The following is a 25,378-nucleotide window of genomic DNA, read 5'->3' as shown; positions in this document are numbered from 1 at the left end:
GATTATCATAATAATTACAGCCAATCATCAACAGTGAAAATATGGCTAAATATCAGCACCAGTCATTATCCTCCTCATTCATTTATCTATCAAAAACAAAAGTCTCTTTAACCAATAAAGTAAGACATATGGTGAGAATAGAATCAAGACAATAGAAAAGTGGTGTCAAAAGGTAAAACCATCTCTGAAAATCAATGACATAATGCAAACATGAACTACAATGAATACCATACATACACAACTTCAATTTGTGTATCATCAAATTCCATGTTCATGTTGTTGAGGGAGTCACAAAATACTGAGATGTGAATGTACATCACATGGGTAACGATTTCCCTGTTTTTAACCTTAATTTTTGATAGCATCAAGGACTGGCTTGTCTGGAAATATGTTATGCCAACTCCCTCTCATTTATTCAGAGTCAGAATTCCACATTCATGCATGCAGAAGAATCCATAAGAATTTTATTTCCAAATTTCGTTTTCATTCACATACATTTCATACTACAAGGTTTAATTCATGTATCATTTACATCCATTAAAGTGTATGTATTTATCATTACAACACAAACCCTTTATTGTCTAAAATTGAAATTAGAGTTATTTCCCTTTTCAATAAATATTAAACATAAACCACATATTTTCCACAGTAGACCTTGAGAAACATCCATCACACATTTCTTAAGTGATATGGATAGACCTTTCACCCAATTCATATGTTATCTAAATGAATAAATTACAAGTGAACTCATTCAAAACTCGGGGAAAATCTTATTGTAAATCTGTGAGGAGCAGAGTACACCTAAACTGGTTATTGATTCCTGTTCTAAACTCATAGTTTTACAGCTACCGCTAGAAATGTCCCCTGCAGAAACTTTTGACACATCCCAGTAATCTCTACAGGTGAACCTGTTTACAGCACTTTGAATATCATATTACCAGATGTAGCTATTTATTTACAATATGAATACAATATCCATTAACGAAAAATCATGCTACATTTTTTTTTATGCATGGCGGCATCATATGATACAAAGCAGTACTGCAATGCAAACACAGTCTGGGGTAAATGCTGATTAGACTGTGTCAGAATATAGCTGTCAAGCAGTACATGGGACCTTGATTCACAAATTACAATGTGGAGAAGATACAATATTGGTCATTCACTAATAGTGAACATCATTGAAACAATGGTGTTATTGTTTTAGATTTTTAGCATTTACAGCATTTGCATATGATTGACTCTACAAAAATGACAGACTGCAAAGCAAAATCATAATGCATTACATAGTTAGCAAACTAACTATGTCACAATGCTTTTCTTCAATCCTGCCAAGACATCGTGTACATGACTGATATGCTCAAACCATACATCAATTGATAAAGTTGTATGGAAAGAAGGTGGTACATGTACTTCACCAGATATGAAATGTGAAACTTTGCACAATGACACGAAACTATCTTAACAGCAATGCTAATGCATACTAATGTCTTGAATATCTCATTGAATAATTGGAAGACCACGAGAAATATTTCTTATTCTTTCTTGAAAATTGCATGTCTTCATCAATATCTTCCACCTGGTTTTGTGCAATCTTCTGTGTTTGCACAACAGTGCATTGTCATTATCTGAGCACTGTCATATCATCTGAGCAATCAAAGTAATTTCCATATGTCTGTGTAATGTATGTCAGGATGTAAAGTTGTGCATCTTATAAGACATATACAGGCCCTGCACAATCTCTTTATTTAGCTATATATAGCTTTATTAAGCTATATAGCTTAAAGCTATTTGAAATTTCTTAAGTGCAGTGATATAGCTAAAAAGTCACATAATAATTTTTGAATGTGTTTATACTTTGAACTAACCAAAACACTATTCTAATTAAGAGTTCATAACAATACTATGTCCTTTTAAGATTTTTCATGAAAAGAGAAATTCTTTTGTGTTGTTAACTGACCACTACCCAGTGTGTGTTGAAGCATAAATAAGTATGATGACTTTACAATGTGTAACCTGATTGCCAATCCATTATACTGTTGATCCTCATTGACTTTTATTCTATTCTGAAGATTGGATAACTGTTGTTTAATATTTAAACTTAATAAACCTATATATTTGACGATTGTGAATCAAAATTCTTCCTAGTTTAAGAATTATTTTTTGTTTATAATATGTTGTATGGACTATATTCACTCAGAGATATTTAATTTTTATGATTTAAATATTAATTTGATCAATGATTTGTAATACCTAAATCAAGCTATTTCAAATAGCTTTATAGTGGACAATCCCCTCTCTTGGCCTGAAGGGCCATGAGAGCAGAGATCTCCCTAAAGGTAACACATATATACATGTTTAAGAGGAAAATATAGAAAACTGATGAAAATTTAAACCATACCCTTCGAACTTAAAAATTTTGGTAAAATTAGTGAAGATTCGAATGCAAGCATGAGGACATGTATTTCTCCATTTCGGATCTCATTGTTCCCAAGTTCATTTCATTCTGCGATGTTAAATAAAATTTGTAAAAACATGTCAATCATATTTTCTTAATCATATATAATCACTCCACGATTATCATTAACGCAATTATACCACGTCTTGTAAGTTTGTAAATTTGCTAAACACCGACGCTGAACATGACATCACAATGCACAGTTTACAGTAATTGCATTATATTTCCCGCATTCAATGAATAGGCGGATCAAATGTCTAAAGTTAGGATGCTTTGATAGAGCTCTGTCCTCACACATTAGGTGTTAACTTTGGGATATTTTTTTGTCCTGTTGAGATATAGATACTAATGCAAATACTTTTTGCTTCACCTTCAAACACGGTCATGCCATAAGACATATTAAAGCTATATAGCTAAATACATAGATTGTGCTGGACCCGGATATGTAATTGTAAACTTAAATTTAAAGGATGTTGTGTAGGATATTTAAAATCAAATTATGTGTGTATGACTGTATGTATGTATATATATATTTGTATGTGCGTGTGGATTTATTTTATCTATGGTGAAACAATGGAAATTACCATCGCTGTTACAAAAATTGAAAATATATTTTGCAAAAACATCTGACATGACAGTCACCTCTTCGCGTCTTTTCTGCCACCTTCCACAGGGACTTTCTTCTAAAACCTCACTTTCGTCCTCAGATTCACTATCCGCTTTGTTTTTTAGACCTTCATCTGGCTCCGCCATTCTTGTAATTTGTTCAGCATACAGAATATGCAAAGTATGTTTTACAGCAAACTTGTAAAGGAAATTCGTCTTCTCAAGTTAACCGGAAGTAAGATTAAATCGTCTTTCCGCAGCAAATGGGATGAATAACTTGTACAATATGAACTCGTGTAGTTTTTAAATTGTTGTTTCGATGGACATTGGTTAAATTAACAAAAATATGTTATAGTCACCCAAAACTGAAATATGATGAGGCCTACAAAATACTAAATAAGGTATTCTTTATTATTTTTTTATTATTCTTTTAAAAGTGCTATGAGACACGACTTACTATTTTAAAAAAAAATATATATTTGATATTTTTAAAATATGACCAAAAAAAAAGGAAACGTGTACAGTATCAGATTTTTAAAAATATTTGAATTCATATATTTTCTAATCTAAAAATATATTTGAAATATAAATATTTTATAAATTTTCGGCAATCACGTGGTACAACCAGCACGCCGCGAAAAATGTGTACACATGTATTTGTTTTTTAATGTCTTGCGTTCTGAAGAAAACATGAATGATAGATTGGTATTTTAGGAAAGCTGACACGAAGGGATAACAGATCCTTATCAAGATGGGTGTTTACCTTTCTACTCCAAACACTGAAAAAATATCAATAGACAAATCCAACAAGAAGTTTAGCTATGGTGCTTCCTCTATGCAAGGATGGAGGGTTTCTCAAGAGGTGATAATTTCTGCTTCTAGTTTTGTGAAGAAGGCTATGTGTGTATTTAAATGATTAATATGATGTATGATTTTTTGGTTGTGTTCCTTGTCAGGATTCGCACAACTGCATTGATGACTTGGACGAGGACACGGCTCTCTTTGCTGTATATGATGGCCATGGAGGTAAGAGTGCAAGATCTATATACATTTTAGCTTATTAATTGTGTTTGTCCAACTTCATTCAACTTGTAACTGGTTCTGGCGTTATTAGAATTAGATGAGCTCACTTTTGATCTTAAGTCTCCCCTTTTCCAAGTGTTCTATGCAGACATAAATATTTAATATGGATGCGATCAGAGTAAACCCAATGGTACCATTACCGATTTGCCAATGGTAATTTGCCTTTGAAAAAAGTTTGAGACATTGGTACCATTGGATCCCTGTGTACTCTAAACGAGTTTGGGTTATAAATGGTGAGAAATATTAAATTTCAACAATGGTACCATTGGTGTACCACTGGCTTAACAGTTAGCAATGAACGGAATGTCAAACAAATATACATTCATATTTTGCAGCCAGAAGGTGTCATTAGAAATATGTTTTTAATTACTGTTGATACTTTCTCCTGCATATTATTTTCTCAATCTTCGCTAGGCAAGGGTTTTCGGCCCATAAATGGGGAGTGGATTGGACCGAAAACCCTTGGCTAGCAAAGATGTATTTTTTCTTTCAAAACTCGGATGAAATGGTTAGAGTGAGTGATTACTATACCATCATATACAGATGTTTTTAAAACCCATTTCTGTCTATCCAGGGACATATTTGAAACTATATGTCAGAAATGTTTTCAGTTGATGTCTATGAAGATTTAAGGGGAAAAGCTGTGATACAAAATATGTTGCTTTCAGCGTGTACACAATGCCTGCCATTTTTGATTATGTCGATCATAAGTAAAATTACCAATGTTAACAGAGCTCTAGGTTGTTTGCAAAAATGTTTGCCATCAATAAATTTTATTGGCTAACATTGGTACCACGGTCGTACCAATGGTTAAAAAATTCTGCCGCTGGTGACTTTTGTCAACCAACGGTAGTACTCTGAACTCACCCATTGACAGTCCTACTGTTAGAGTGAGTGCAACTACATGGGTCCATGAAATTTGCAGAAAAACTAAACACACTAGTAATTACCAAATCACCAATAAAGTATGGAAACCACCAGTGTATAAAATACCTAGAGGGGGTTAGTTCCTATTTCTGTACAAATATTCTCAATTGGGTTCAAATCCCGGCAGCGATAGACCTAAGTCGTTAAAACAGGTAGTGACAGTTCCATCACCAAATGCTCTGCATCAGATGGGAATGTCACGGGTTCTGGAGATGACCTTAAAACAGATGTACCATGTCACAGTAGGTGTGGCATACTAAACAACCCTTACTGCTCAATAGCCGTAATCGCCTAGCATAGGCCTAAATTTGAAGCTCTTCACCGGTCTTGGTGACGTCTTCATATGAGTGAAAAATTCTCGAGAGGGACGTTAAAACAAGATACAATCATTCATATATATTTATAATAAAAATGAAGGATATACTGCCAATTTTCATCACCACATAATTGCTCCACATGCTATTCATAGCAACTTCATTGGACATATCATATTCTATAAGTAATCTTACAATGACATTTTCAGTGTAATAATGAAATGTATTTCTTTAAATTCATTTTCAATTTTTGGTTATAATGTGAAGAAATTTTCTAAAATGATTCACGGCATAACTGCCTAAAGTTGTATTCCATTTGGGCAACAGGCCTGTCAACAGCTCTGAAGAATGCAATCTGGAATACAAGTCACAAATCATTCCATTCAACAGGAATGGAACTTTGGGAATATAATTCAATATATGTATATAAATATGAGTTCACACCCTGCATGTGTTTTTTTTTGGTGCAAGTGAGGTATTTTGATCATCTATTGTCTAGTCTGTCCTTCTGTTTGTCTGTAAACTTTTCACATTTTCATCTTCACCAGAACCACTGGGCCAATTTCAATCAAACTTGGTACAAATTATACATGGGTGAAGGGGATTCAGCTTGATCAAATGAAGGACCATGCTCCCATTCAAACGGGGAGATGCACGGAAATGCAAAAATAGGGTGGGGTCATTTAAAGATCTTCTCAAGAATCACTGAGCCAGAAAAGTTCAAATGTACATGAAAGCTTCTTGACATAGTGCAGATTCAAGTTTGTTAAAATCATAGCCCACGGGGATAGGGTGGGCCACAATAGGAAATCAAAAGTTTTACATATACATGTATAGGGAAAATCTTTAAGAATCTTATTCAGAACAGCAAGATCATGTTAGTCATATTGATGTTGAGGCATTTCTGTGTTACGTGAATTCATTTTCAGATATTTTGTGATCCTTTGGAGTCACAATATGGGATCAGAATTTTTAAAAATCGCAACATCTGAATAATGGCAGGGCCAAGGTCCTTGTCTCAGGTAAGTGATGTGGCCCATGGGCCTCTTGTGTAATGATACATCTGGGTATTTTTAGTACTTTTAGGAGGTGTTTTCAGTAATCTGTTGATTTCAGTGTTTGTAAATTCCATGGACCTCAGCTACATTTATACATGAGCAGATCCAGAATTTTTTCCCAAGTGTTCCACTCCATGCAATTTATGCACAACTAAAGAAGCATAGAAATAGGCAAATCATGCTCATGAAAAATCATATTTTAAATGTATTGTTGATGGGATTTAGAGGATTTGAACTTAATATCCTCAATCATTGAAATGGTATTTTTACCAAAGTTACAATATTGTATGTCTCTGATTTGCGTTTCGGTGATAAAACTTAAAATCAAAAGTGAGACTTAAATCAGAAGTGAGACTTTAATCAAAAGTGAGATTGTCTTTCAGTCTACATTTTATGGCCCAGGAGCCAAATATTTGTTTATGCTGTTATTCATTACATCTTGTTCACTGTGTAGGGTCCGAGGTTGCCCAGTATTGCTCACTTCATCTCCCTGACTACATCAAACAACATCCACTTTTCAAAGATGGAAAATTGAAAGAGGCACTTGAAGTTGCATTTCTTGGATTTGACCAGAAATTGTTAGAGAAGGAAGCCTTGGATGAAATGAGAGTTTTAGCTGGAATAGATGAAGAAGAGGATGAAGAAGGTGAAACTTCAAACACATTTAAACAGTGTAGGTTAAGGTTTCTCTGGATGTGCATCTAGTCACTGTTACAGTAAATGACACATTTATATAAGATGATCATGTAGTAAATACATAAAGCACAATATTATACGTCAGTATGAAAATTCTGTGCAACATGTAATCTGATTGGTCTAGACAGTCATGTGCTAGGGAGGATAAAACTTGACATAGATCTACCTCAAACATCATATCTCCCCATCATATTTCACTCCCTTTGGCAGCCTCGTGCATTTTCCATAAATTTTATGTCAAGGTAAACACAGTATATTGTGACGTCACAATCAGTCTTGAGTCATAACTTTTATAGTTTATAAGGTGCAAAAGGAATTTGTTTATATTATGCGGGTTTCTGATAGACAGTTAAATCATCTGATTTTGGTTATTACAAAATCAAGCAAGTAAATCGGCATTCAAGGAGAATGGAAATACAAGAAATGGTTATCATATCACTGTATCTCATTGTTTGTGCCTTCTAATACGTTGATGGCGTGGTGTTGAGGTTAGGGCGATCTCAGCTACATACAATGAGCGGACTCCAATTTCAAATGCATTTTTGTAATCTTGCTTTGTTTCGATATAATAAACACTTTATTGCATGAATGTTTGGGAGATTTGAAGCTGTAATGATTTTTCTTGTGAATACATCTTCATATCTCCCTCACTATCATGCAATTAATGTATAATATATGCCAATAAATATGAAATCATTATAAAATAAAATATGAAACCATTATTAAATAAATATGAAAACATTAACAGAGTTCTCACAAAATATCAGGTTTTCCAAATTGAAAGAAGGGAGAAGAATGTATTAGTTTGGCTTTGATTGCTAGTCACCAGATAGCTCAGTTGCACTTGACTTGGACATACCTCGATCTGGCTTCCTGAAGTTTAGTACTTCCCATTCCAATTTAGGCCACAGTTTTTATTTCTTGGTTTTCGGATCCGCCGACCCTAATTTCTTGGGAATCGGGGGGGGGGATTAATACTGCCAATTCTACCCAACATGTCAAATCGAAAATAAAAATGAAATGCATTTTCAATTTTAGGAATAGAAAATCGTGAAACACAAACCTATTGATTCGTATTTGGTAATCACTATTCATTTTGCGAAATATCTTTATTGCGTATTTTTAAAAACCATGTAAACAGATATGGCTACGCACGATGACAGTAATGATACCTATATCGTTCTTGTCGACGAAAAACAGATGCCATATGGCATTTTGTCACGGGGGAAAAAAAGGAATTGATAGAAATAAATATTTCTCATACAATTGTCGGTATTCTTGCTGCTAACATAACACGAAATGCAGTGCTATTTGGGTGTTTAAAGATGAGAGGAAGGTACAGTTGTTAGCGACTTTACTAGATAGGATGTTCTATCGTTAAAGTGATAATGTCCTACAGACCCGGTTTGAGTGTGGTGATGGCCTGTACCGAGACACAGTTAGATTATTCTAACTATTGATTTTATACCACAGCAGTACAAGTCATAATAAATGTATTTGAATACATGTGCGTGCATCTCTGCCGTCAAAAATCCTAACAGGGAATGAACAGTGTGAGAAATTGTTAGATGCTTTTGATATTATAATGAATGTCTATAAAAAATATGACCAGATAAAACTCAGAAAGGTATGCATATTTCTCGTAAATTAGTATACCTTGTGTAGTGGTGGAAAGAATTTGAGTATCAAATAAAAATGAAAAACAAGAAACATTTCTTTCAAAAAGGTGGTAGATAATTCCATGGGCATGTCTATGTGGGGAAAATGGGGTTAAAAATTATTTCAAAGAGGTAAAAACGTTCTGAAATTAAAAATGGAATTACTACATACAATTGTACTAGTGCTTATATTAATTTTTTTTCCCTTTATGTTTACAATTTGTAAATGTAAAATCTTTATTGAGCATATACAGCATTATATAAATACTGGATACTTTACAACTAGGGCTGCAACGGGTACCCGAAATAACCGAAAACTGCAGGTTGTGTTGTTCGGGTCGGGTTCGATTCCATTTTTCCATATTTCAGTTCGGTTCTGGTTTTTAAAATAGAATCATTATTAGAAATCCGTTTAAACGAAATGTTGTCAAAATCCTCAAAGGTGGCTGTATTTTGATCAATTGTTAAATGATGGCATTGTAGACAAAACTGTAAATAATGACATATATATGTAAGATATGTCAGACGCATTGAAAATACGCCACAGGATCAACATCGTCAATGACAAAACATTGAAAGCATGGATGGAAACGAGTAGAAGTGACAACGCTGTTTCTGGTACCATGGATGTTGAGTCTAAACCTCAGTCCACGTCCCCGAGTAATTATTGTGACAAAATACAATAAAGGTTTTTGATTTTAACTATATTAGATTTTTGAAATATACTTATATATACCCGAACCGAAATATCCGAACCAAAAAATTTAGAACCGACCCGACCCGAAAATTTTGAACCGTGACAGCCCTATTTACAACATCAAAGAGATATGACCTTATACATTCTCGGCTTATGTTCTACCAAAGTGTAACATAAATACATGTATTAGTAATACACTGAATTTGAAATTGCATTTTTTTTTTCAAAATTCATAACGTACTAGTCACTCTAAAGAATTTTTTATCTAATATTTTTAAAATACATGTTTTGTTTATTTGTACTCACGAAATAATGTTAATGATTTATTGAAAATAAAACGATAGATATTAAATATGTTTATTTTTTTTTTCTTCTCCCTATCGACCCTAAATTTTATTTTTAAAATCCGTAAACCAATAAATTAAAAAACTGTGGACTTAGTCTAAGGACGTACATGTAGGTTGCATTTGACTGTCATTTAGTGATCATACAGCAGAGTAATTTGTTTTTCACTGCTCTCTCTTGGTTGATTCATCCACCATCAAAAAGTACAAAACTCAAAGGAAAATTGTTTTGTGTGTATATGCAAGAACAGAAAGATGAAGTTTATTCTCCTGTTCTATCCAGAGTTGTCTTTCATACCTCACATAAACCGTTGTCAATATCTCAATTTAGGGTCTTACACAATTCCATTCCAGTGATGGTAAATGGTTGATAAATCAGAAAATTTTGTTGATTGACTCTTTTGTCCCTTCGTATGACACTGAATATAGAAATTTGTAAATCATGAGTACTTGTGATCCATTGTCGGAAACCTCGTTTGTTGTTTCCACTCATACTACGTCATAGCTGTGGTTGTATGATCAATAAAACCCTTGACTTTATGAATATTTATGTTCATGCATCAACCATTCGAGGAGCTCCCACAATTTTTTTGGATAAAAAAAAAGCCACTCTGAGATCATTGCGTAGCTTGTAGTGGAATAATCCGAAGAAAGCCCATTAGGAAAAACTGACACAATAAATTTATTGATACAGAATTTGCAAGCATAGTCTCTGTTATTAAGGCAGATTTCATTTAATATGCAGCTGTATATTTGACTTGCTTCTAAAAGAGTGGTCCATTGAAATATCGAAATTTGTTATTGTGACTATGATTGGTCAATAAATGATTGTGTCATTTCATAAATATTCACGAAAATTGAGGGTTTCACTGATCATCCATTACATTGAGGTAAGCAAATTGCTAGCGATGCATGTTGTTTGGGTATTATCATGATTGATATACATGCAAAGTCAGCATAGAAAGTGTATGTATTTTCTTTATAGCGAAAGGAAAAATGAAATCTGAGGCAGATTTGTTGCGATCAGAAGCTGATATGCCTCTGGAAGATCTATTGGCAAAGTATGAAGGACTTCCACAACCCAGACTTATACAGAAGAAACGAACTACTGTCAACTCTCCTCTGTTGAAAGGGAAAAAAGAATCCAAATTTACAGCAATGGGCTCTGTAGAAACAGAAGAAACATGTAGTTCATCTTCTGATACAGGAACTTCCTGGACAAGGGATAAGTTGGCAAACGGCCATGCAGAAAATGAAAACAATTTAAACAGAGAAAAAGAGCAAAATGAAAATATTCAAATGTTGAATGATGATGAAAGTGAAGCAATTGAAAGTAATGATATAAAATCAGAGGAGGAGGTGAAGTCTCCACAAGACAATACTGTTGGTTATTCCACTTCCAGTTTTCAGCAGTGTGTATCTTCTAGTTCAGATGGACCTTCTAAATTAGAGACACCATCATCAAAATCTGACAGAAGTGACATAAAGCAGGAATCCGCAGAGGCAGTCTGTACATCTACATCCTCTTCATCTCAGTCATCTGAAAGCTTGAAATCTGATTGTGACTCAACTACAAAGAATGTAAATATATCTGAGTCCTCTGATATAGAAGCGGAAAAATTAGTGAATGCTTCAGCTGTAACAGGGGAAGAAGTTGCAGAGGAGCCTAGCTCCACAAAATCTGAATCCAGTCCAGGGAAAGGAAAGGGAAAAGGGAAAGGCAAGGGGAAGGGGAAATCATCCAGCAAGTCTGCAGAACAAGTTTGTTCCTCTAGTACTGTGGATTCTTCTGAAACAGATGTATGTTATTGTAATTTTTAAAAACTCAAAATCACTACTGTAGTTCAAGACATATTCTAGGCAGAATATCTGCCAAGGAAAGATACAGGGTGAAATATTATATTGATCATAATGAATTGGGAAATTTATTCTATTTTCGTACTGATTGTTGTACGTACAGTACTTATGTACCCTTTAGAAAAAACAAAACATCTATACACTGCAGAGTGTGATTTAGCAATAATAGATCAAAATCGAATGGAACATTCATTTTAGAATCTTGACTGCTAACAAATTTACATGTAGTATTTGTAATTCATACTTTGTTTTAGGAAGGGAATTTAATTGTTAACATTGTGGCCTCTGATTCTTTTAAAGATGGATTCTTCTCATATTCATTGGGCATGTTGAGATGTTATATTTTGTTGACAACAGCTTTGGAATATATCCATGTATATACATTGTTTTTACACACAAAAAAAGGGGTTTCATGGTTCATGTTTATGTATCAAGATCAAAGTCACACCCTTTTCAAAACAAAGACCTTAGAAATTTTTACTGTTTACATGGCAGAGTTAATGATCACTGGTAAACTCGATAACATTGTGTATGTATTAACGGTCGAAATATTTCAAGAATGTGTTAAGAGTTTATATATTTATATATATATATATATATATATATATATATATATATATATATATATATATATATATATATATATATATATACATATATACAGATATTCTTTTATAAATTTGTCCAATGGGGATTCGAGTTGGAATAGGTCCTCAGTACCCATTGCTTATCTTAAGAGGCGACTAAATGGGACGTTCTTTCGGATGAGACTGCAAAAACCAAGGCCTCGTGTCACAGCAGGTGCGGAACGGTAAAGATCCTCCCTGCTCAAGGCCGCAAGCACTGAGCATAGGTCTAAATTTTGCTGCCCATCACAGGTAGTGAAAAATTCTCGAGAGGGTTGTTAAACAATCTACAATCAATCAGTCTTTGATAATTTTAGATTTTTGCACATGACATAGATCATTGTGTCGCCTGCGTTACACGCAGTGGCGACATATAGGGATCACTATCCGTCGTCTGGCGTCGTCGTCGTCACAAAAAATTTCTGTCACAGTTTTCTCAAGAACCACATGGGGCAACTCCCTGATATTTGGCACAGAGCATCAGTGTGACCAACTGTATTGTGTAAGACATTTTCGAATCTGTCGCTTATCAACTTCCTGTTTGCCGGGACTTAGAATTTTTTACAGCAAAAAAAAAATTTACTTTTTCAACATTATACGTGATATATTACATATAGAATGAACTAGCAGGCGACACGTCTTCCGGGGAAGACTTAATACTGCGTTATTTCTTGCTGAAGATTTTTGGACAGTTATCATAAAAAACCAATTAGATACATAATGCCATAAAAGAAAGTAGGGGATGTTGGATCAAATAAGAAAGAGAAAATGATTTTCTCAATTTCTAGGAAAAGGTTAGGAGTAGGACATTTTGAATAGCCATCATCTCATTTGTGTGAATCATGACAAGAATCCATTCTTAATTTTGTCACCCGGTATTCTTTTTTGTTTTGTTTTTGCAAATGGCTAAATTTAATAGCAGGGAAAACCTTCCTTCTTTCTTGGTGATTCCAAGAATGAGGCAGATGGTGGTGAGGAGGAAGCTGACCAGGAGGAAGAGGAGGAGGGTTTTGAAAAGCAGCTGGAAGAAGACTTTGACAGTGATGAAGATGAAGATGAAAATATTGAATTTGATAGGTAAAACTAGGAATCTAATAGTTATTCCTTCAATAATGGGATCGGACATATGCCATAAAGGTGTGTGTGTGTATAAATTGATTAGAGATGTATGGATCAGAGATTTGATTTAGGATGTGTACTAGTCGAGATTTTTCGATGCGATACGATATAATATTTACAGCTGCAGTATATTAGATTCACAAATTAGTTCAAGGTTTTCTAAAATAAAATGGTGCACTAAACAAGCTGATTGGTTTTTAGTCGTAAAAGTAACATTGACTTGTTTAGGTCCAGGAAGTAGCAGAAAACTAACATTTAAGAAAACAATTCTTCACATAGTACCCCAATTGGAGACACTGCAAGTCATGTCATGTATTAGATATATTCCATTGCAACAGTTGTACCAGGTCATTTTGGTAGATTTTTTTCCCCCACTAACTTCCAAAGTCCATGGGTTTGATTTCATAGCAGCAAATATGAATTAATTACACAACAAACAAAATCAGGTAGTTCATTTTTTATTAGGTCACCTGAGTAAACCTCAGATGACCTTTTGCAGTTGGCCAGTGTCCTCCGTCATGTGTTAACAATTGAACATTTTTCACTTTTGCATGTTAACTACCATTCCAATTCATTTCAAAGAAGCATGTACAGTTTCTACAGTCATCTGGCCCAGAAATTGATGATTTCAGTAAGAGTCCCAAAATCTGGCATTCAAATAAGGAATATATAAGCAAACCTAAATGACGTTTAATTTGATTCAAAATTGCTTTGTGTTGTATGACTGGAGCATGAAATCGGCATAAATTGTCAAAAATGCCAAAATGATTGAAATATTTTATAAATTCAGAGGTTTTCCTTTCATAAAACATACAGCCCGTGCGTCAAGCAAATTCATATTCAAATACATTTTTCATCTTCTATTAATATTAAAACAATATATATTAATTTCATTTTGCTCGACAGATGGGCACACCTTTTCCTAAGCAATAATTTGGATGAAAACAGTTATTAAGCTCTTTTTGAAAAAGGGCAGGAAAAGTCTTTTTCATGACGTAATACATGTAATGCTATCAAAGAAACAATAACTTTGATTTAAGTTGAGGTAGTATACTTGGCATGTATTCAACTTACTTAAAATACAGATCAAGCTTAATTCAAGACACATTTAAAACAAATTTTTGGGCCTTTTTATGTACACAATTGTACCTTGTTCTTTAGTATGAAGCATCTTGGACATTTGAAATATAAAATTTCATGATCCCTGGTGTAGAGGTTCTGACTCCAGGCCTGAAGGTCATAAAACTTTTACTGTACTCAAACTTAGCCATGTTTGTTTTGAGTACAACTCTGAGGATGCTCTGAAGCATACTTGAAAAATCTTGAGTATGTACTCCATTTGAGTATGAGAATGATTTTATAAAAGTTTTATATCCTTAACTTTTCAGTATGAGTAGAATTTAGAGCATGGAGTTCAAGTTTGAGTATGAAAACGTGCTCACAAAAGTTTTATAATCATCCAGGCCTGGGTGGGGCCAAACTTTATATGAAAATGTAGTGTTTATGTGTAAGACATTTAAAAAACATCTTTTTCACAATTTCCCCCCAAATTTTGTTTTTCACTTTTAATGATCAAAATCTTTTATCTAATGTGTTTAACAGATTTCACATAAAAATTAAGGTTATACATTATCACAGAAGCTCATTTTAGATAGTTTATTATTTGTTTTGTAAACAAAGATTGCAGTATGTTATTGTTTACAAAATTTTCAAAAGAAATGGATATCGATCCAAGTTTATTATATCTTTTACATTTTAAGCATTCTTTGGGTAAAACGTGTCATCTAAATGATCAAATTTGTGACTATGCAAAACTAAGATGCTTTATATTACAAAATTAATATTTGACTGGTTTGTTTGTTTACTTATAAAGACTCTAGTCTTTGTTTACATAACACAGATTTAAGGCTGATATATTGCTTTTAATCTTGTATTTAGTAGGTCAAATTTTTGACTGTCAACATTAAATGAGTTATATTTTTAATGTTTAACATCAAAAATGAAAAAAATTTAAAAAAATTAAAAAATCGTGAACCAATCCCTTTTTAATGCTATTGATACTAAATTGAAACTAAATGGATGTTTAGCCAAAATTATTATAGTGATTGTTGTCTTTATCATTGGAAAGACTTCTTTAAGTTTGCTGATACTGTATAAAAACTAAAATGCATATTTAGGAAAAACAGGAAAGGATGTACCAAAATTGTGAATTTCACAAACCCAGGGTTTTGACTCTAGGACTGTCCAAATTAGTCATATCATGTTTTAAATGTTACATATGTTATGTAAAGTCTTTCATCAGTATAGGCATTTTCAAGGGCATGTAAGTTTTAAGAATGCATATACATATATACATGTACGTCAGTATCAATATATATTTCACACCTAGATTTGATATACTGTCAAACCTCATTTTTTCAAACTCGATGGGAACAAGAAAAAAATTCAAGATATCTGAGGATTCGAAATATTGAGGGTAAAATACTTAAAGAATAAGTTATTGGGACCTCCAAATCACTTCAACATATCCGTGTATTCCAGATATCGATATCGGATATTATATTATATTATACTGTATTTTAATTGCTCTCATGGTCTTGTTGGCAGAGTGTTTGCTGTGTTCATACCACAGTTACTGTTGATGTTAAACTTTGTTATAATTTTAGTGATGAAGAAGAAGAAGACGATGATGATGATGAGGAAGAAGAATCTGATGAAGAGGAAGAAGAGGCAGGAGAGGAAGCGAGTCTATTTACGGATGATACTGCTCAGGAAGTAAGTCGCCATTGTTATACTGTGTACTTGTAACTGAAAGTTTTAGGGATCATTTTTTGGCATCATTAGTGAGGGTGTTGGGATCACTAAATATATCTCCAACTTTTCATAGCTTTATGGGAAGTTGGAGTTATCTTACTTGACTGACCAGTCACAGAAGCTCAGTGGTTGGAGCGTTCGCTTGATCTGGATATTGTGAGTTCGAACCTTGCTTGTGCCATGGTTGCGTCGAACCTAAGACAAAAAATTAGGTAGTAAATGCTCCTTTGTTAAATGCTCAGCATTTAGAAGTGAGGACATTGGACCTTAAAAATGGAGGTCTCATATTGGCATGTTAATGAACCCTCCCTGCTAAGGCCATGAGCACCAAACAAAGGTGTAAGTTTGTGGTACTTGTCTTCAGCTGGTAACGTGTTAAAGGGAAAGGCAACCCTAACCACAGTTGCTTTTATGAATAAAGTATCACTGATATTGTAATTGACAGTCTTTAACTACAAAAATCCTTGCTTAACAATTAAATCAATATTAATCTATCATGTATTTTAAATTACCCGTCGCTAAGAGAGTGGCCATTGGAGTTTAATTTATGACGTCACACCGTCTATTCCGGTTTATTTCATCAGCAGTACTGTAAAGATGACAAGTCACGAACAGTTAAGTTTGAAGCCGTATAGATTTGAGCTCGTTCTTTCGCAAGAAGAAATTGAGAAAAGAAGACATTCAGTGGAGTTGCAGACCAGGCAGACGGTACACGTTCTTCATACAAATGTCTCGAACCTCATCTTGTCATACGCAAATGATGGATCCACAGTAAATTTACGTAGTCTTTTCTTTTCAAATGACTTGGTTGAGTCGGGAATTTCGAAAAATAACCTTTTTTCACATCTCCCCTTCGCATTAGTGTAATTAACTGCTTGCCAGGAAGGCATCAACCTATTTATTCGTAAGATTTACTACATGCACATCTTTGATGATCTCGCAGGTGCTTGGGTTCAGGACCCCCCCCCCTCCGAATAAGCTACATGAGTGGATTTAATTATTTTTTTGTTGAAAATATTTCTAATGCATGTCAACAGAAATTACGTCTTGCATACCCATAAAGTCCAAAATAAGCCCTTTTAAAAAATACCCTAGGTCACTGGTTATTATAAGTTCTGTTATAATAACCAGTGAGGTTTTTTTTTTTTAAAAGGACTTATTTTGGACTTTATGGGTATGCAAGACGTTGTTGACATGCATTAGAAATAGAATTAGAACCCAAGCACCTGTGGATGATCTTAGAATCTCATCAAAACCGGAACAGACGGTGTGACGTCAAAATTATTGATTTTTGTGGTCTTGAATACAAAAGAGTTACACATCATGGCAGCCTCTATAGATCGCGGGAATTTCAAATTTTGACGTTTTCAAATCAGTACTGAAGCATATCTAGGCCATATATCAACAGAATTGTATGACAAATCTTTATCATATGATTAATCCTATCATTTATCATGTAAAAATCTTTTGGGTTGCCTTTCCCTTTAAGTCATGGCATTGATTGGTATCAGAATTCAAAATCTTTAGTGTATTGTAGCCTTGGTCTTTTGGTCAAGATCAAGTTTATATTGGTAAACTTAGAAATTTGCTTTATACCTTAGCTACATTATGTAATGACTTTAGAAGCTGCAAGGCACAATGCAATCTCTACCAGAGACCACGATGTAGGCATCACTTATATTTCTGTTGTCTTTTAAGTCGTCCACTATCGTATGGAAATATAGAATGCTAAGGAACCAATGCAAAATAATCCCCTAAATGTCTTAGATTTACAGGGACACAAAAAGTCAATACATGTATTAGTTTTTCCTCTTCATATGAACTAATATAATTATACCCCACGAACGAAGTTCTGGGGGGTATGTCTGTCTGTCCGTCCGTCTGTCTGTCTGTGCAGATTCGTGTCCGGGCCATAACTTCTTTGTTCTTTGACTTAGGCATACCATATTTGGCACACAGGTAGATCACCATGAGACGATGTGTCGAGTACCTTCATGACCTCTATATGACCTTGACCCTTGACCTCAAGGTCAAAATTAAAGGTTTTTTACAATGGATTCGTGTCCAGGCCATAACTTCTTTGTTCTTTGACTTAGGCATACCATATTTGACACATGACTGTATCACCATGAGACGATATGTCAAGTACCTTCATGACCTCTATATGACCTTGACCCTTGACCTCAAGGTCAAAATTAAAGGGTTTTTTACAATGGATTCGTGTCCGGGCCATAACTTCTTTGTTCTTTGACATAGGCATACCATATTTGACACATGAGTGTATCACCATGAGACGATGTGTCGAGTACCTTCATGACCTGTATATGACCTTGAACTTTGACCTCAAGGTCAAAATTGATTATAGGGTTTTGACATAGTCATACCATAAGACATGGGTGTATCACCATGAGACTATGTGTCATGTACATTCATGACCTCTTTATGACCTTGACCTTTGATCTCAAGGTCAAAATTATAGGTTTATGCCATGGATTTGTGTTCGGACTATATCTTCCATTTTCTTCTACAAATGCATACCATATTTTTACACTCAGGAAAGAGGTAATTTATACCTATTAACAACACCCTTTGGGAGATTGGGGTAAGCGGGGGGGTATTCTTAGTGAGCATTGCTCACAGTACATCTTGTTTACATTAAACACTTTTATTCAATCTTTTTACACGATTCTTATAATGTAGACATTAATGAAGGTTAAAGTGAAAATTGCGTGGTGCTTTCCGGTATAGATTGGGCATAGAGGTTACTTATGACAGAACAATGCGTTGTAACTTTGAACTCTGATCATTTGACCAAGATCAAGGTCATTGTTAATATCAGAAATATTTGCCCAATCCATAATTTTGCTGTGGAGAAACAGAAAAAGTGAGTATCTCTTTAGCTCATAATAAATAACTGGTGCTAGAGTTTAAAAGATGCACTCATTACACCATCATTATGCAAGACTTCTGACTGAAGTTTTTTGATATGTAGTTTTTTAGCTCACCTGATTCTCTCTATGCTGACTATGCAGATCTTCTGAATAAGACAGCCGTGTGTAATTTATGTTCAGAGATTGATGCAACAATGAACATCAATGGCCACAACTTGGATAAATCTCTGGTACTATAAGTTTAAACCACCATTAATTATTCAAATCAGATGTTATGTTTTAAGATTATCTTTAAATTTTTAGCCAGGACACGAAAGTGGTTGCACTGCCATCTTGTCCTTAATACGAGGCAAACAGATCATTGTGGCCAATGTTGGGGATTCCAGATGTGTGCTGTGTCGGAATGGCAAAGCAGTGGACTTGTCAGTCGACCACAAGCCAGAGGACGCCCCAGAACGAGAGAGGATAGTAGCAGCCGGTGGAAAAGTCACGGTGGATGGGCGAGTCAATGGTGGGCTCAATCTCTCCAGAGCTCTAGGTAACATCATTTATGATGCATTTACATATATTATTAGTTATATCTCATGTATGTGCACTGTCTTCCTGGCCTACCAGAGAGAATGAGAAGTAGTCATTCCATGTTTTATTTACATTTAGCAGTAAATAACAATGTATCTATTACATTAACTCATATTATATTATGCTACGTGGACATGTGATGGAACATGAAGAATTTTTGATGATTTGCTAATAAGAAGAAGGCTTAAAACTAACAGCATAGGAGACGTTTCTAGTAGAAACCATTTTTTGTCTCCGATGTCTTTTCTATTGGTGTGATTTAGAAAAACTTCTCCATACTTTCATTTTCAGTGAGGTTGATGATTACCAGTCAGTGTGCTTTTCCAGATTTTTTAAAATGCTCTATTTGGTGGGCCTCTTGGTTTCTATTTACTGTGCTTGTCAGTTTTGATATGTAAGGCTGATCCAGAGGTTTGGTTGATGGTGAATGTAGTAAGACTCTGGTATACAGAAATGGTGTACTCACTATCTTGTTTGGTCGTATAGACTGTTGTGGTGGTCCATCTCGTGGTATTTCTGTCATGTGGGCTGGCACTGAACAGGTTGCTGGCTTTAACTTCTTTATTCACTCCAACCATAGCTGTCACCTGGGTTTTCTAGGTACCTGATGTTGTTGATACATGATGAGGCATGTTACAGTGGGAATAGACTTTGGTTTAATTAATGGTATTATTTACCAGTAGTACATGAATAATTCGAGTTAATAATGCTAAGCCATCGTGACAATCATGTCATGGCACATATCTCCTAGAAACTCCTGTAAGAATACCCAAGTTACTGTGCAAAAACAAATCAAAGAAGCGGTTTTCAAATGTGTTTATTTCCAGAATTATTTGTTGGTTATCGAAAGTGAAAATTTGAAATGTATGATCTTTCTGAACAGGTGACCATTTCTACAAAAGAAACAAAGAAAAGAGTGACAAAGAGCAAATGATCACAGCTTTACCTGAAATAATGACGGAAACCATTGAGGAGGAGGATGAATTCATGGTGCTAGCTTGTGATGGAATCTGGTAAGACTTATGTCTTTCCATCAACTCTTGTATAGTACATCTGACAAAGGTTTTCCATTATCATTGTTTTGTGAAGTAAGGATTTTAAATTGCACTGATGGTTTTATACATGTATTTCATATAAAGAAATGCAATTACATGTGTAATGTCTGAGGGGGATGAAACTTGACTTTGGAAGTTTGATTTTAGCTTCATTTATTTGAATGATCACAATTCAGTTACTGCACCGAGATTAAGAAAAAATAATGTATTAACAGGATTACCGGCATTTTTCAGGAATTACATGACAAGTCAAGAAGTGATAGATTTCATCAAACATAGATTAGATAAAGCTGAATTCCAAGACACCTTGTCCAGAATATGTGAAGAGGTTTGCATTTTTATTGTTTACTCTGTGACTGCCGGATACATTGTATGTGAACTTTTGAATGGGCATTTCTGTTAGGGCTATTCCAGAAATAAATACATGGGGGGGGGGGGGGGTGGGGGGGGGGGGGGGGGTGTCGGGAGGCACCTTTTGTATATACCAAGCACCCATAAAAAAAAAAAAAAAATAAATTACCCCATGACCCATCTAATTAAAAAAAAAAACTAACCAGACCCACCACAAAAATAGTTTTAAAAATGAAAACGGTACAAATCTCGCGAGGTTTTCGGGACAAACATTCTAGTCAATGATGCGGTAATGCCTGTGCGACATTGTATCACAGTAGTTCTGAAGAAACGATGTCACATCAATAATCAAAGGCATCTATGGTGGGAATGTTGGAAAGATTGGGAGTCCAAACGATGCTATTATCATGAAATGGGTATGGATATGTTTTTCCACGAATCGTTCGTCTTCTAATGGAGCCCGCGCCCGGAGGCCTCTATATCACCATCACACTGACTGATAAATATAACGCATCGGTACCCTCGTTTAAATCAACTAAGGTTTGCCTATTTTTATTAGAAAACGGAATACCTATTGGTTTCAAAATATTCCCAAAATCGATGCACTGTAAACTGTAATAATCTACAGAACAGAGTTTGCCGCCATCACGTCCAAAGGGACCCTACTAAACGCGCCTCTAATTTGAAGAGTCCCGTAATGGAAAGCTATGCGCTGCAAAGAGCAACAACTCGAATAGTTCTATGTTACTTCCAATTTCTGATTTCGAAAGCAGCATTTCGAAAGCACGTTTTCAATTTTCCCTCCGACGTTTTGTAACCAACACGACAAGAGCGACAATAAAAATATTCTGAAAACTCAACACCCACGTGGCACAAAATAAAACAATAGAAACTACCCACTACCCATAATAAATATTTTTTTAACAGTCCAACCACGGACCAAATAAAATATGAAAAAATACGACCACCCACACAAAAAAATATCATTTGCCGCCCGACCCCCCCATTTGATCATTTCTGGAACAGCCCTTAGGTAATTGAAACATTTTCTTTTCTTTCAACCAAGAACACCAAATATATCTTCTTTATATTACTATTACTGTAGTGTACAACAATATGATGACAAGTTTCCATGTGCACTAGAACTTTACTATTCCTATTGGTCCTCTACTGTCAGCTTAAGTCAAAGAGATAAACTTTTCTCACATTATCACCAGTGTGAGATCGACTTTGCCCATGTGAGACAGCCATGTGAGATTTTTCTGTCTCACACTGCTGCGACGTCATTTGATTGTGACGTCATATATTTTCTATGATTTACGTTACATGGTGAATATTTACGTTACACGGTGAAGTAAAAATATTTTGCTTTGTTATCTTTAAATTTCAATGTGTATAGCCTTCTGTTGGACAACCTTGGGTTTTTTAGTTTACACTTACAGTGTAAACCATTTTCGGGTATGCTCTTTCTGTCTATCTAATTAATTTTTGCATCGAAGTTGAAATGAGGATTTTGATAATTTAGAATTTTCTCAAAGCCCAAATTTATGCACTAAACTGTAGATAAAATGTGAGAAAAATAATCCTTCATTATTTACTCGTGTGGGATAGGGAAATTCCACCTCTGGAACAAGATTCGCTGTCTAGGACTCGGCAAAGCCTCGTCCTAGACTGCGAATCTTGTCCCCTCGGTGGAATTTCCCTATCCCACACTCGTACTAATGAAGGATTCTATTAATCACAGTGATGGGGGGGGGGGGGGATATAAACATATCTGCAGGTATGGGGGGGGGGGATCAGAATGAAAGGTGTGAAAAACAGCATACTGTGAGATCATTGGTTTGTAGCGGTAGACAAAAGTGAGTCTCGCAGTAAAATTAGGGAGTAATCATGTCTGTATAGCAGTGGTTGAATTATTCATTGCTTCAATATACCAAACTGTGGATAGTGTATTTGATTTTAAACAGAGTTCTTGTGGAATTTTTCTTGTAGCTGTTTGACTATTGTCTTGCACCCAACACTCATGGAGATGGGACAGGATGTGACAATATGACGTGCATTATCATCAACTTTAAAAATAATCAGAACAACAAGAGAAACTGTAGCACACTAGACAGTTGTTCAGAGGGTCAGTCAGAAAAACGACCAAAACTGGACATAGATGAAACTACCCAAGCATTCACACCAAGCGAGCAGGGTGACTTCGAGGCAGATAAATAAGACAGATCCACAGGAAAAATGTTGTCAATTTCACATAGATTGTGTTTATTATATAAACATTGAAATTTTTAGCTCACATGAGCTGAAAGCTCAAGTAAATTATTCTGATCACTTTTTGTCCGGCATCAATCTGTCCACCAACAGTTAATATTTTCGACTTCTACAAAGGGGGAGGGGTCGTATATTGGTTTTTGTCCTGTCTATCTGAAACTTAAACCTTGCTCGTAACTTTGAATGGTGAGTGATAGAGCCATCGTATTTCATATGTATATATCTTGGTATATATCTTGTGACAAGACCTTTCTGTTGGTACCAAAAGTTTTTTGATGTTGTGACCTTGACCTTTGAGATTGACCTACTTTTAAGAAAATTTAACCTAGGCAATATCTCCTGCACTATTTAAGGTAGGGCTTTCATATTTTTTATAAAGATTCTTTATGTCAAGAAACTTAATTTGATGCCATGGTGACCTTGAAGTTTAATTCAAATTTTAAAACTTTTATCTTAAGTTTTACCTGTTCATTACTTTTGAATAGTGAGTGATATAATTTTCATATTTCATACATGTATTCCTTGTGATAAGACCTTTCTTTTTGGTACCAAAAATTTTGATGTTATAATGATCTTGGATTCTAACTGACTTTTAAGAAAAGTTAACCTCGGCAATATCCTCTGAACTGTTTGAGGTTGGGTTTCGTGCGTTGTATATCAATTCCTTATGGAAAGACCTTACATTTCATACCATGAATTTTTTTTACTCTATGACCATATATCATAACCCTGTGGGGCTAGTTTGGAACCACTATACGGGGTTTAAAAAAATGGAAATAAAGATTGCATAAAATCTTTTAAAAATCACAGAAGCAGAACAACAGCAGGGCCAAGATGATTCATGTGAGCACCGTGGCCATTCGCCTCTTGTTATATAATTGTCAAATGAACTTCATGTCCTAATCATCAACATTATTCATGTGATTGCATCCAATTTGTAAATTTTGAACAGAAAAAGTATATATATGTGCATAGGCCTTTGTACTATTTTGATGAGTGTTATTATTTAGTCAATCATTGATTAAATGCCCTTTCAAGGGGAGAGAATTAAGAAATAGCAAAAATGGGGTGTTTTAAAGATCTTCTCAACAACTACAGTAAAACACGCTTATTGCAAATATGCATACAATGATTTTATGCATAATGCAAAGTGATATTTATTCCCTTATGAGGGCAAAATAACGGAAAAAAATTATAACAAAGTTTGGTTATAACAAACTGTTTTCGTTGGCCCTGAATGTTTGCTATAACCATGTTTTAGTGTATAATGAAGTTTTGTTATAACGAACTGTTTTCTCTGGCCATGGAGGTTTGCTATAACCGTGTTTTACTGCACTGGACCAGCAAAGAACTAGCAAAGAAGCCCCTAGATGTAATTTAAGATTCACATGAACCTGGAGCAAGGAGGGGGGTGGAATAGGGATTTAATGTTATATCTTTGGAAGATATAGGAAAATTCTTTTTAAAATGTTTTTAAAAACCACAAGGTTTTTTGATTGAATTAAAGCTGTATGATCCGATGTTCATGTATTATTTTTGTGCAGGGCCTATATGTAATTACTTTCAAGCAGATGAATTAGTGTTTAAAGTTATTAACTTTCCCTTAATTACATGCTTGAAAACATTTGCATGTAAAAGAAAACTTTGAGAAGATTATTTAAAAGTGAATATAGTGTGGTACGCATAAATTATACATTGACTGTTAGGAGTCTATAAATGGCCCCACTCGCATCAGAGGAATCCCAACATGATGTATATAACTCAGACGCAAATGTCTTGTTTTAAGGCTGAAAGAGCGTAAAACAACGAATTACGAAAAGGTATGATATTTTTATTTCTGGCACGGTACTGTTCTAACAAAATACACAGCTTCACACAGATGAAACCACCGATTATCCGAAAGTTTGAACTGCACACGTGACTCACTTGAAATGACCAGTGGCGGTTGTTGGTAAACACTGATTTGAAATCGAG

The 25,378-nt window shown here is 34.7% G+C and overlaps 2 protein-coding genes across 6 annotated transcripts in view; one reads left to right on the top strand and one right to left on the bottom strand.

Moving 5' to 3' along the window:
• The window catches only part of LOC125669657 (nuclear receptor-binding protein-like), a 27,382-nt gene extending 24,045 nt beyond the window's left edge, over window positions 1-3,337 (bottom strand). For both annotated transcript variants that reach the window (XM_048904345.2, XM_048904346.2), the window contains exon 1: window positions 3,101-3,337. In XM_048904345.2, coding sequence (XP_048760302.1) covers window positions 3,101-3,211 — 111 coding nt within the window. In that variant the 5' untranslated portion in view covers window positions 3,212-3,337. The remainder of the gene's footprint in view (window positions 1-3,100) is intronic.
• A 315-nt stretch (window positions 3,338-3,652) lies between these two features.
• Window positions 3,653-24,925, top strand: LOC125670032 (protein phosphatase 1G-like). 4 transcript variants are annotated; one of them, XM_048904934.2, is made up of 10 exons: window positions 3,653-3,926; window positions 4,021-4,090; window positions 6,901-7,119; window positions 10,827-11,641; window positions 13,244-13,401; window positions 16,110-16,218; window positions 19,452-19,686; window positions 20,611-20,740; window positions 21,017-21,110; window positions 23,126-24,925. In XM_048904934.2, the coding sequence occupies exons 1-10, from the start codon at window positions 3,816-3,818 to the stop codon at window positions 23,351-23,353; spliced, it is 2,169 nt and encodes a 722-aa protein (XP_048760891.2). In that variant the 5' UTR covers window positions 3,653-3,815; the 3' UTR covers window positions 23,354-24,925. The 4 variants fall into 4 exon arrangements, with proteins under 4 accessions (XP_048760891.2, XP_048760893.2, XP_056019104.1 ...); XM_048904936.2 differs by having other exon boundaries at window positions 3,657-3,926; window positions 6,901-7,092; XM_056163129.1 differs by having other exon boundaries at window positions 3,663-3,926; window positions 6,901-7,092; window positions 13,247-13,401.
• The last annotated feature ends 453 nt before the right edge of the window (window positions 24,926-25,378 follow it).

The sequence above is a fragment of the Ostrea edulis genome, chromosome 4 (genome assembly GCF_947568905.1).
Source record: "Ostrea edulis chromosome 4, xbOstEdul1.1, whole genome shotgun sequence".
Taxonomy (NCBI): Eukaryota; Metazoa; Mollusca; class Bivalvia; order Ostreida; family Ostreidae; genus Ostrea; species Ostrea edulis.
This window is presented reverse-complemented; position numbering and strand designations above follow the sequence as displayed.

What these genes read in the sequence shown, in the direction of transcription:
- LOC125670032 (XM_048904934.2), top strand. Translation starts at nt 3,816, where the DNA reads ATGGGTGTTTACCTTTCTACTCCAAACACTGAAAAAATATCAATAGAC. An exon ending in GAAAATATTGAATTTGATAG is followed by an intron (nt 13,402 to 16,109) that starts GTAAAACTAGGA and finishes TTATAATTTTAG; the next exon opens with TGATGAAGAAGAAGAAGACG. An exon ending in TGTCCAGAATATGTGAAGAG is followed by an intron (nt 21,111 to 23,125) that starts GTTTGCATTTTT and finishes TTTTTCTTGTAG; the next exon opens with CTGTTTGACTATTGTCTTGC.